General features: G+C 38.7%; 1 protein-coding gene across 11 annotated transcripts in view; it reads right to left on the bottom strand.

Annotated features, from left to right (window-relative positions):
- The window catches only part of ABCC9 (ATP binding cassette subfamily C member 9), a 154938-nt gene that overhangs the window by 23332 nt on the left and 118848 nt on the right, over positions 1–12758 (bottom strand). For all 11 annotated transcript variants that reach the window (XM_045873770.3, XM_045873768.3, XM_045873767.3 and 8 more), the window contains 2 exons: positions 11697–11789; positions 7135–7237 (listed from right to left, as the gene is read on the bottom strand). In XM_045873770.3, the coding sequence (XP_045729726.1) occupies positions 7135–7237; positions 11697–11789 (196 nt within the window). The remainder of the gene's footprint in view (positions 1–7134; positions 7238–11696; positions 11790–12758) is intronic.

The raw sequence follows: 12758 nt of genomic DNA, 5'->3' as shown, positions 1-12758 counted from the left end.
AAAGAAATGATCAAACTCAACACCCAAAGAACAAAGAATCCAATCAAGAAATGGGCAGAAGACATGAACAGACATTTTTCCAAAGAAGACATCCAAATGGCCAAAAGACACATGAAAAAGTACTCAACATTGCTTGGCATCAAGGAAATCCAAATGAAAACCTCAATGAGATACCACCTCACCCCAGTCAGAATGGCTAAAATTAACAAGTCAGGAAATGACAGGTGTTGGTAGGGATGCAGAGAAAGGGGAACCCTCCCACACTGTTGGTGGGAATGCAAGCTGGTGCAACCACTCTGGAAAACAGTATGGAGGTTCCTCAAAAAGTTGAAAATAGAACTACCATACGACACAGCAATTGCACTACTGGGTATTTACCCCAAAGATACAAATGTAGGGATCCGAAGGGGTATGTGCACCCCAATGTTTATAACAGCAATGTCCACAATAGCCAAACTGTGGAAAGAGCCAAGATGTCCATCAACAGATGAATGGATAAAGAAGATGTGGTATATATATATATATATATATATATATATATATATATATATATATATACAATGGAATATTATGCAGCCATCAAAAGGAATGAGATCTGGCCATTTGCAATGACGTGGATGGAACTGGAGGGTGTTACGGTGAGCGAAATAAGTCAATCAGAGAAAGACATGTATCATATGACCTCACTGATATGAGGAATTTTAATCTCAGGAAACAAACTGAGGGTTGCTGGAGTGGTGGGGGGTGGGAGGGATGGGGTGGCTGGGGGATAGACATTGGGGAGGGTATGTGCTATGGTGAGCGCTATGAATTGTGCAAGACTGATGAATCACAGATCTGTACCTCTGAAACAAATAATGCAATGTATGTTAAGAAAAAAAAAAAGAAGAAGATAGTAGGAGGGGAAGAATGAAGGGGGGGAAATCGGAGGGGGAGATGAACCATGAGAGACGATGGACTCTGAGAAACAAACTGAGGGTTCTAGAGGGGAGGGGGGTGGGAGGATGGGTTAGCCTGGTGATGAGTATTAAAGAGGGCACGTTCTGCATGGAGCACTGGGTGTTATGCACAAACAATGAATCATGGAACACTACATCAAAAACTAATGATGTAATGTATGGTGATTAACATAACAATAAAAAATTTTTTAAAAACTACTTGAAAGGTTCTCAGTATGATCATTAGACACTGTTATTTTAATTATTAGTCCAGTATATAAAATATGCTGAAATGTGTAAAGATAATATATATATACATATATATTTTAATTTAATTTCAAGTTAGTTAATATACAGTGCAGCACTGGTTTCAGGAGCAGAATGCAGTGATTCATCACCCACATACAATACTCAGTGCTCATCCTAACAAGTGCCCTCTTTAATGCCCATCACCCATTTCGTCCACCCCCCACCACCCACCCCCCCTCCAGCAACTCTCATTTTGTTCTCTATATTTAAGAGTCTCTTATGGTTTGCTTCCCTCTCTGTTTTTATCTTATTTTTTTGTTTTATTTCTTATTAAAGATAATGTATAGAGATAAATGTTTTTGACATCTCAGAAATAAGACATACCTTCTTGAAGTACATTTATAGCACATTTTCCAGGGGATGAACCCATTTTCAAAATCTACAGTCTACTAAATTCAAATAGACATGAGAGTTTAAAAGCCAATGTCTACAGTTTCATAGCTATAACAAAGTTATTTTATTTATTATAAAAAATATTCATCATTTTTTATTTTTTTAAGATTTTATTTATTTATTTGACAGAGAAAGACACAGCGAGAGAGGGAACACAAGCAGGGGGAGTGGGAGAGGGAGAAGCAGGCTTTCCCGCTGAGCAGGGAGCCCCATGCAGGGCTCAATTCCAGGACCCTGGGATCACAGCTTGAGCAGAAGGCAGACGCTTAACGACTGAGCCACCCAGGCGCCCCCTTCATCATTTTTTTTTAGAAAATGCTATTCTTCTTGTCTTTTAATTATACCAACTAGATATTTTCAGTTCACTCCTGGATTATTACCACTGCTCAAAAATCTTTTTTCTAAAAAAAAACCAAAACTTTTTTGTAATGAATTTGGAATGTTTTGGAGGTCTTGATCTGCATAAGAAAGGAAGCTCCTTTGTGCACCATTTTTATCAAGAAGACTCATAGCAAAATCACTAAATTCCATTAACTTCCCTTCAAATTGTACAAGAATATAGATGTTTGGAACTGATAGATAGTAAGAGCTTGTGTTAGCTCCCTATTTTCACTTCCTTTACCATTTTTTAAAGGATTTTATTTATTTATTTGTCACAGAGACAGAGAGAGAAAGAGAGCGCACACACAAGCTGGGGGAGCAATAAGCAGAGGGGGAAGTAGACTCCCCACTGTGCAAGGAGCCCGAAGCGGGACCCGATCCCAGGACCCCGGGATCATGACCTGAGCTGAAGGCAGTCGCTTAACCGACTGAGCCACCCAGGCATCCCTCACTTCCTTCACCATCAAACTTAAGTTTAATGAATTACAAAGTGATTCTATAGTTATACCTTTTTTATTTTCTCTGCAAACATGCCAACAACAAAATGGTTTCAAGGCAATAAATTAAGAAAGGAGAAGCAGCTGGTCTGAATAACCCACACAAAGGAGAAAAAGTACTTAGGGATCACTAGCAGCATTCATTCTACTGCTTAGTCCTTACACATCCTAACCAATCAATTCAACGAAAACATACCTGTGGTCAAAACGATACAATGGAATGAGAGATTCAATTTAGGAAACAGAAGCTACTGCATATGGGAATTGCCAGTTCTCAAAGAGGGCTCCATGTCCGGACATTGTATCTGTATAGTGATGAATTATAACTTGCATCGAGTTTGTGAATTCAACACTCCCCCCAGGGAGAAGCTTTTGATTTCCAAGTCAAAAAAGAGGCCTCTTCTCAGATTTCTAGTGATTCAAGGACATGTATCTATCTATAGAATTATAGTGAAAACTGTAATTTTCTATAAAACAGACTTGCAAATAGTTAACAGTAACACAATCTCTTTCCTTACATAGTCCTTGGAAGTACCAGTCTATGGTACCACTGAGTATCTGGGAGCATATATCAGGGCCTCCCAATGACAAGGTCAGGGCACACCTGTCTGTGGTGGAGTTATGAACACACAAAAAAGCTCTGTGCTGTTTCATAAAATCGACTCTCGTGCAAGCTCACCCTGAAGGCTATTTTCACTTGAGCCTGTTGATTCTAAAGACTTTTTTTTGGGGGGGGGGCTTCCTGATGTGAATTTTCTTTTATCCTTTCACCACACAGCAAGACAAAGCCTTGGAAAGACAGCCTTTAGATAGAGTTACACAATTTTCGCAAATGGAAACACCGATGCCAAAGAACTGGAACTGTTTAGTGCAGAGGCTGAGGAGAAAACGCCATGCTGAACAAAAGAGCGTAAGCAGCATTCAAAGGTTAGGCTGCAGCGACGCGCTGCACGTGACGGTGGTCCACTCACTTGGCACCCAGAGGAAAAACACTCCCCTCTCTGCCAAAGCAAGTCGGGTGGTCACAGCCTAGCTACTTTCCCACCAGCCAAATTATTTTATTCTTTTAGACTCTTGTCCTTTTTGATGTGAGTGTATTGTGACCTTTATTTTTTTTCCTAATTTGGAGTGAATATGAAGTGACTATGGTGGGTAGGGCTATGTCTTCCATAGGGAAAGCTGTTTACTAAGAGAAAGGGAGTAACTTGTGATTGTCTTACCTCTTTCTTAACTTGACCAGGAAAGGAAATGAGAGCCATATATTTAAAATAAATTAGAAAATAAACAAAAATTGGATGGGGCTCATGGATCTTCCGGAATCCCACAAGAGGTGTTTTTCTCTGGTTCTTTTTCCTTCCTTCTTGAGATTTTCTGTCCGGGGAATTCAGTGGAAGCAAAAAATAGGCACAGAAAGCTATGATACTTTTTCTCCTCTTTCTCTTCATGAAGGTGATGAGTCCATGAATTAGAGTTGGTGAAATCCCCAGATCTGCCTTAGGAAATCCTGCTTGCTTCTTCTGATTTATGCCCAATGCCTCAACCTTCCTTGTACCATTTTAGTTGTGTTTCTGCTCTGGAAACTCTAAGAATATTTGTTATAAGCAAATATTTTTGCTAACTGAGGAATCTGGCAAAGAATAGAGAAAGGAGAGGTTGTGTTGATACTGTGGGTAAGTAAGATCAATGTGGACTCACTGGACCAAATAGAAGTTTTCATTACTTATTTTTCTAATGACTTACAAGGCAGAATATGTCCAGCTGTGGGGGTCAGAGAACAGTTCACACCCTAGTCTCCAAGGTCCTGTATCTCAACATTCATGTTCCTGACACAAGATCCATTTTTTTCAAACTGAAATTGTGTCTCCAGTGATGTGGACGTGTCCACAGGATCACAGTAGTGAGGAGGTCATTTATATGTGTACAATTGGGAGAAAGGTTATTTCCTCATAGGAGTTATTGAGTTAACTTATTCAATACTCTTACTGTAGTATATGTTCTTGAATTACACACTTATATTCGAATAAAGACTCCTATATTCACACATTCTAAATAATATCCTGGTTCTAATGAACACTCTCAAAATACTCAAAAGAAAGAAAGAGAGTGAATCTGACTAGTTTTAAGTTGGATCACTGGGATTGTCTAGAGGGGTGTGTGTGTGTGTATGCATACCCTCATAAACTTACTGACACACACAATTAGGCAAAGGAGACAAATCATACACATATAAGACTTCGGACCTTGATTTCTGTCAGCAGAGATGCCTGGAATTTTGCAATAAATCAACAAGTTCCTTACCAAAACTTACCTTTACCCATCAGAAACAGAAGCAAAATATTCCTTTTTTTTGGTATTGGTTTTTAAGGGAGAGCTCTGGTAATGAGACTAGACAGGAATTCTTGGAAGGATCATAATACAGAGCAAACAAACACAAGACACACTAACAAATGTATTATCAAGGAACAGAATGGATGGCAGAACCTGCCCTTCCTGTTTCAAACACCAGTATTTTCTTTAGGTCTCTACAGCTGGAACTAAAACATTTTCACTTTTGGGTTGGTCCGCCGCCTTTCACATGGGGGTTAAAGTAATGAGCTGTGAGTCAAACTGAACCAAGCCATTCTGAATCTGGCCACTCTTCCTCTCTAATTTCTCCTGACCTCCCCTTTCTTGGCAATCTGAAGGCTCTAATATCTTGTCTTTTGGCTACGAGAGCAGAACATATGGTTTGCTTGAAGATTCTTGTTAAACACTTGTCCATTAACCTGACAGTAGGAAGTGCTAAAGAGCAGTAACAGGAGTCAAGTCAAACATTCACCTCAAGTCCAAAGCAAACACACTTGCTCCCTAAAAAAACCTGCTTGATGTCCAGGTTAAGAAAAATCAAATAACAAATGTAACCACTGACATTGTCTCTTATGACTGGGGGACATTCTTTCACTAAGCTACTGCATGATTAATTCTGTTTTTCAGATATGATTGGGGTTTTTTTTTCTTCCTTAGAGAAAACAAATTTAAACAAACAAATAGAAGCTTAAAACAAGGAATTAGGGTCTGGATAGGATCTAGGAATAATGTCTTAGTTTTGTTATAAATCCCAAGCAACACTTCATCCGCCTTTATGCTATCTATAGGTAATTCAGGAGACATTTTGCCCTGCCCCCATAGCTACCTGGAAGAAATTTCTTATCAACAGCCAATGCTTCTATCTAAAATTTGCAAAATATAATTGTGTTATGTCACTGAATAATTTCTACATTATAACCAATATAGTGGAAGAGAATCTCTGTAAACCAGTGGGAAATCATGACAAGTAAAGCTCACAGAATCCATATCCACCTGTATCCATCCATCAACAACTCAGCATATAACTTGGGCTCCTTCATTTCCATCTCATCAAATTCCTTTTACTATCTGCCTTCTTTGGTCTGTTGAGTTTTGAAAGCCTGAATATACTAGGGATGTTTAATTAGTAGATGTGATATCCTTATAATAGTACAGATAAACTTCCTTTTCCTTTTGACAAATGGATAGATAATTATTTTATTTTTTATTTTATGTTTTTAAAGATTTTATTTATTTATTTGATGGAGAGAGAGTGAGGAGGGGTGAGGAGGGGAGGCAGAGGGACAAGGAGAAACAGACTCCCCGCTGAGCAGAGAGCTTGATGCAGGGCTCCATCCCAGGACCCCAAGATCATGACCTGAGCTGAAGGTAGGTGCTTAACAGACTGAGCCACGCAGGCTCCCTGATAGATAATTGTTTTTTTAAAAAAGATTACAGACAACTCATCATTACCACCAAAGTAGCTTATTTATAGTGCAGATTATGTAGACAGGTCTGCAAACTACATTTCCTTCCTTCCTGGAACTTGTGTCCCATCCGTCTCCTGGTTCATACTCCAGCTGGTTGGCTTATGAACCACTTACCACAGCAGGTGCTGTTTCCATTCACTTATTTATTCATCCATTCATTCAAAAGACATTTGTTGAGTGCACCTACGAATCAGTGAACTAGGGGATAGGGGACTTATATTATTATTTTTCATCCTAACAACCCCATGAAGTACATATTCTTATTCCTATTTTACAGATGAGGAACAGACTCAAATTAATTAACTTGCTAGATCAAGTCTGTATGATGCCAAAGCATCCTCCTTTATAAGGGACAGAAGAAGGCAACAGATGATTAATTGGCATTTTTTTATGTTTTGTGCTAACGTGATCCTCCACTGGCTTAAAACATAGAAAGTCACCAGCTCTTCCAGGCCTGTCCTGCTCAGTGAAGGAAACGAGTACATCTGTTCACTTGTCAAATTTGCTCTTTTGAAAAAAAATTAAGTTATACAAACATTTGCCATTCCATTAACTTACGTAATCTAGAGACTAATGAACACAAAATGAATTTTTGCTTTTTGGGGTATTTGTTTTGTCATTAGCTAAAACATTATGACAAATTTCACCTGTAACATAAACAAACCTGAGCTATTTTAACGTCCGGAAAAAGTGAAGTTAGTGTGAATCTCGGTGCAAGACTAATTTTTACAACTGTCTCCCTCTTTGCATCAGCCTTTGCATCAGTTTAGTTTCCATTTCGAAATCATGAAATGAACGTACCGTTCTGACCTCCAGCCATCTGTTGGCTGCTGAGAGAAATAAGTAGGCAATGTTGTTTGTGTCCGTCAGCTCCAGCATACGTTGCTTAAATCTGGTTTCATGCCTGGAGAGAACAAAAATATTATCATGCTAGCCACACAACAGGAAAAATAATAAGAAACAGTCACACTTACTACTACACTATTTACTCAACACAGTGACAAACGGATGGGATGGAATGACTAGTAAATGGACTCCTACTTCAAAATAAAGGCCAGCTGCTACTGCTTTGCTGCACGCTTATTGGAGAGGGTGTGGTCCGGGGTTTCTTCCTTTCTCAGACCCCTGCTATGAAAAGGAAGCTTTCTGATGACAAATTCCTATTAAGGATCGCTTCATAAATTTCCACATAATTTTGTAGCCACAAAAACAAGGCATGGCCTATGTTGCAAGGGCCTTACAAAAACCAGAGTAAGTTGTACAGAAATGCAATATGCTCTACCTACATTTTATTGCACTTTTTACTTTTCCAAATAACACAGTTAGAGGTGGGTGGGAGGTGCTGGATGAGGACCAGGGAAGACAGGAAATGATGCATGTGTTACAGGCAAATATATACTTTTAAATGTCTCCTTCTGCCGGTGTTTCTGGGAACCAAAGAAGGAAATTGAGTGGAAAGAAGTAGAGGATGGGGGTCCTTGGAGGCGGCAGATGTTCTTGTTAGATGAGAAATCTTATGCTCAAGGTTCTAAAATATTTATAAGGATGGTCACTGCACGAAAGGAACCCTCAGTCTATGGTACTTACAGGATTTTATGACAAATACAGTTTAGATATCGATCCCTGGCTAAATTAAGTTCATTCTTGGAAATCAACATCATCAGACCCATTGCCCATTCTGGGTAATCCATGTTATAAATGAAACTTCTAATAAGAATCTTATCCATCTGAACATGTGAGCTACTTTCTTACAGAAGTTATGCTCCATGGTGATAAATCTTTCTAAATAACAAAAATAGTCTCTTTTCGTTTTTCAGTTATTTTCCCTGAATAGCAGAAACAACGGAAAGCTGGATAATATAATCAAAATAACTGGTTGGAAGGTTGGAAGAAATGCCAAATCAGAATGTGGTCTATTCACTCTCCGTGGCTGTGACTGTTCTTATATGGACCACTTATCTGTGTGTTACATTCCTAAGGAATAACCAAGTTTCATTTGACAGCCCAGCAGTGATTCCTGTTTGATAAAAGACTGCCCCAAGTGTCACCAAATCTTCAAATCAATTTGCAAAACCTTATATTAAACCATCACTATGTCAAATGCACGAAGAAGTCCTGGGTGGGGCGTTCACTTGGCCCACGAAGCCATCCATACAGGCCAATATAGAGCAGATACTTGGTATCTGTCCAGTCCATCTGATCATTCCAATACTCCAAACCAGATAAATCAGATAACTGCGTCAGACAACATCTGATCTACAATAATCAAAGGATTTGGCAATCGGTGCCAAATAATTACCTCACTTTGAATTATGAGTTTGCAGACTTGACCTAAATGCCATGTACAGGAGGACCTACACTGAAGAGCAACACACTCGAGTGGGGCTGAGCAGTCCCGGGAACATGGCTACCTTGTCCTGGGATGGCCCCTTTAGAGAGGAAGAGAGTGAATAAGGAAAAGGGAGGATGGCCCACAGGATTAGAGGATTTTCTGTAATAGTGGATATGAACTGTAATAAGATAATATCCACGTAAGGAACCACCTTTCTGTATTTGCAGTGTTAGGGAGATTTTCGGCCATTCATTCAGAAACATTTAGCAAGCACCAACTCTACACAAGACTATATATATATGTATATATACACGTATATATACATATATATATATATATATATATATACAATACGTAACCTCTGCCCTTGAGGAGACCAGTCTTTAGGGAAGGAGGTAAACATGGTGTTAACAAGCAAGGACCGTGAAACACAGAAGCTGGTTTTAATGGCCCTGTGCACAAAATGCTACTTGAATATAAAGGAAGGGGGTGATTTGCACACGGAATGAGGTGGAGGATGGGGAGAGAAGGAGGATTAAGCAAAGTTTCACCGAGGACGGGGAGGATGATCCGAGTGAGGTTTTAAAGGATGAGCTGAATTCTTCAGGTGAACAAGGGAGGACAAAGCATTGGAAGCAGTAGGAACAACATGAGCAAAGGCACAGAAATGAGAAAACTCATCACGTTCAGGGGCTCAGGACAAGGTTCTCTCCCTAGAGGACAGTGGTAATGGGGAGATCGGAGGTGGGGCCCATTGGACAAAAGCCACTGGACTACATTTGGGATAAACATCAAACACTTTATTCTGACAAAGTGCTTGGTCTGGGACGCTTCTTACTCTTCATTTAGTTTTGGGATATTGTTTCAGATGCACTCTTAAAGAGTTTGTAAATGGAATTGGCAATGGTCTGAAGCAGCAGCGAGAGGGGAGGGGTGGAAATGCAGTGAACATTCTTTCTGTGTGTTTCTATTTGGCAAGAAACCTTCTGTTTTCCTAATGGAAACTTTGACACACTCAGTCTGTATCTTTTCATCCACATCCAGCTCATCTTCTGAACATTCTTAGACCTTTATTCTATTGGTCCAAAAAAAAAAAAAATAGGAAAGGTCACTGAAATCTCAGTCTAATTTAACTGTGATACTTTCGTGGTAAACTACTTGAGGGAGTTCACTGCCACATGTGAGTACACCACGAACCCTGAATGCCGGGGAGGAAAAGCAGTCTAATCAGTAAATACTAACTTTCCAAAAGAGCTGAAGACTCTGGGGACTCTGGGTAGCCTGAAAGAAAGGAAGAAATGGATGGAAAGAACATGTTTGATTCTTGACCAAAAGCACCAAATGTAAAGACCCTAGAATTTTATTCATGACAGCAGGACTGTCCCACATTTTAAAACTTCCTTTGGTTTAAAAATGCTGATATTTATGGTACTTAATATTTACTTTAGAAATGAATGTTGGAAGATGTAAATCTGAATGAATATGACACAGATACTTTTCCATAAAAAGTTGGGTTGTCTTTTGTTTCTTCCAATCATAATTCAAGCCTTGAAGGTTTAACACATAGTATTTTGTTCTTCTTACAACTACCTAGACTTTTCCTCATGTAAAATTAGGAATAGTCATGCTAAATTCTGTCCATGTGTCTAGCGAAGAAGGTAAAAGAAAAGCCTAAACCTTGACTTGTGGTCAAGTTCCTCTGTCATTCTAAGTTGTTATTTCCTTCAAGACGATTTACCTGATTCTAGTCCTCATCACTCTTAGAAAATAACCTCACCTTGTTCAGGGAGAAAACAGAGCAGAGGCTGTTATATGTTGAACTCATTAACGTCCTACTGTTCCATTGACCAGCTTGCCTGAATCCAGTCACTTCTTGCCCCCCACCTGTCATGTTATCCTATCTATTTTCTTTGTGGTATTTATCTGGGATGGAAGTGGAAGGCCATGTCTTTGTAATCTTTAAATATCCACATCAAGAGTAGTACCTATCATATGTTCAATACTCAAATAGATTAACTTGAAAGGACTTATTTGGTGAAAAATGTAATATTTAATATGATAGACTTAGGAGTACCACTGGTCATTGCTGGCTTCTATCAGGATACAAATTTGGTCTTAATATTATCATTCAATATCAATAAGTAGCTTTGCCATCTCCAATAAGAGGCACTCTGATGGGAAAACACACCACTGCAGAAAGTGTGAATCTTCATGATGAAGTCTATGTAGATTTATGTAGAAATTCCGTGATACATATTGTGGGTGGTTATATCTCTATATTCTACTTTTTGATTCAAGTTTATATATATAATAATATAAATATTTCTTAGGTTAGAAAAAGCTCTAATTGAAATCGCTACATATTTGCATTTAGGGTTCCAAGAAGACATACTTTAAGATGTCAATTTTTAAGATTAAATGAAATATTCATTGGGGCCACCTTCTCTTCTGAGTTTACTTGAACAGGGAAAATAGGGGCCAGATAATTTTCTGAGTGTTAAGCAAATGCTCTTGATCAAAAGCTTGGGTTCTTACTGTTAACCAGTAATAACTGAAGAAAACTGATTAAATCCTAAAATAACTTGATATAGTAGTTTTTATCTTATTTTATTTTTAGTAGTGTTTCTTTTGTTATTATTATTAATATACTTATTTTAATTTGTTTATTGGGTGCTTCTTTGCTAATCACCATGGTTAGTGCTTCCCATGCATTTGTCAATTAGTCCAATGACCTTAAGAAGCAAAGTTGATTCTCCATTTCACAGATAAGGAAATTGACAAGCCTGGTCTATATTACACAGCTAGTATCTTCCCAATATGGTGTTTCATTCTTTCTTTATTCTTGTTAAAATTTCAGAGGATTAGACTAACTCCGAACATTTATTGCCATATTTTTCTCTCTTCTAGTTTAGAACACTGCCATGCCCACACAGTGGGCATCCAAAGAATGGTAGCAATTATCAGTTATTTGCAGATAGATCTGTTGATGATGTAATTGCTTAATCAGCAAAATGAAAATATGTGTGCTTACCTAAATGCCCGAATGGTGGTGAGTCCTTCAGCTGTTTCTGAGAAGTGGCAAAGCAGAGGGAGCTGGGTACTATCATCAAGTTCCTGGAGATCCCTAGAACAGAGAGAAGTACAAAATTAACTTCATATGCCTTCAGGTTCAGAGGCTACTGTGTTCATCCTAAATTAGGGTTTTTACTTGTCATTGCAACTAATTTCTTCTAGAACCCAGTTAACAAAAACCTCAAAGAGTTTATAATCTAAAGAGGAAGAGAAAGATGAGTACATAATGAATTTTGGTCCAGGCCAAATATACAAAACTACTTGCTTTGTATAACAACTATAGTAAACTGCTATGGGGACACAAAGGGATGGATATTTAACTCATACCTAGGAGATGGATAATATTTTTTTTTTTGAGGAGGTGGAATTTAGGCCAAATGTTAAGCTTTGAGGAGGGCTTCAATAAAACAGACAAGAAGAAGTGCATTCCAGCTATGAGAACAAGAGCAAACACCGCAGACTAAAGAACCTGGCAGGTTCAGTCTGGCTGGTGCTAAGAATCCTTTGTGAGTGCCGAAGTGGGGAATGGCTGTATAAAGGAGAGATGGGACTAGGTGGTGGAGGATCCTGGGTGGCTTGGACAAAATCACTGAAGACTAGAAATAAAATGATCAGGCTATGCTTAAGCAACATGACTTGGGAGGCTATAAAGGATGAAAAAGAGTAAGTGAGTTAAGATAGTCTACATCAGAGATTTTTTTAAAGCTCTGAATTACTGGGATGCTAGTGAGATTTAAAACAAGGGAAGGATTGTGAGATAGTCTTCCAAAAGTAGGCTTCTAAACTGCAACAATCAATGAATTGTAGCAGGGTGAGTAAGAGAGAAGAGTCAAATATGGCTTTGCTGTTTCTAGCTTAGCAGTCTTGACAAATGACCATATTATTTACCAGGATGGGGGCCATAGAATAAAGGAATTTGAAGAAAAAGACAATGAGTTTGCCCTTGGCCACAATGAGTTTGAATCCTTGCCTCCATGCTTCATGGAACTTTTTTTCATAGGTCCTCCAAGAAACTACATAT

This window comes from Mirounga angustirostris, unplaced genomic scaffold (genome assembly GCF_029215605.1).
Source record: "Mirounga angustirostris isolate CCGP_5_RB_7025 unplaced genomic scaffold, mMirAng1.0.hap1 SCAF_5, whole genome shotgun sequence".
NCBI lineage: Eukaryota > Metazoa > Chordata > Mammalia > Carnivora > Phocidae > Mirounga > Mirounga angustirostris.
Note: the sequence above shows the minus strand (reverse complement) of the source record. Positions and strands in the feature narration are given on the sequence as shown.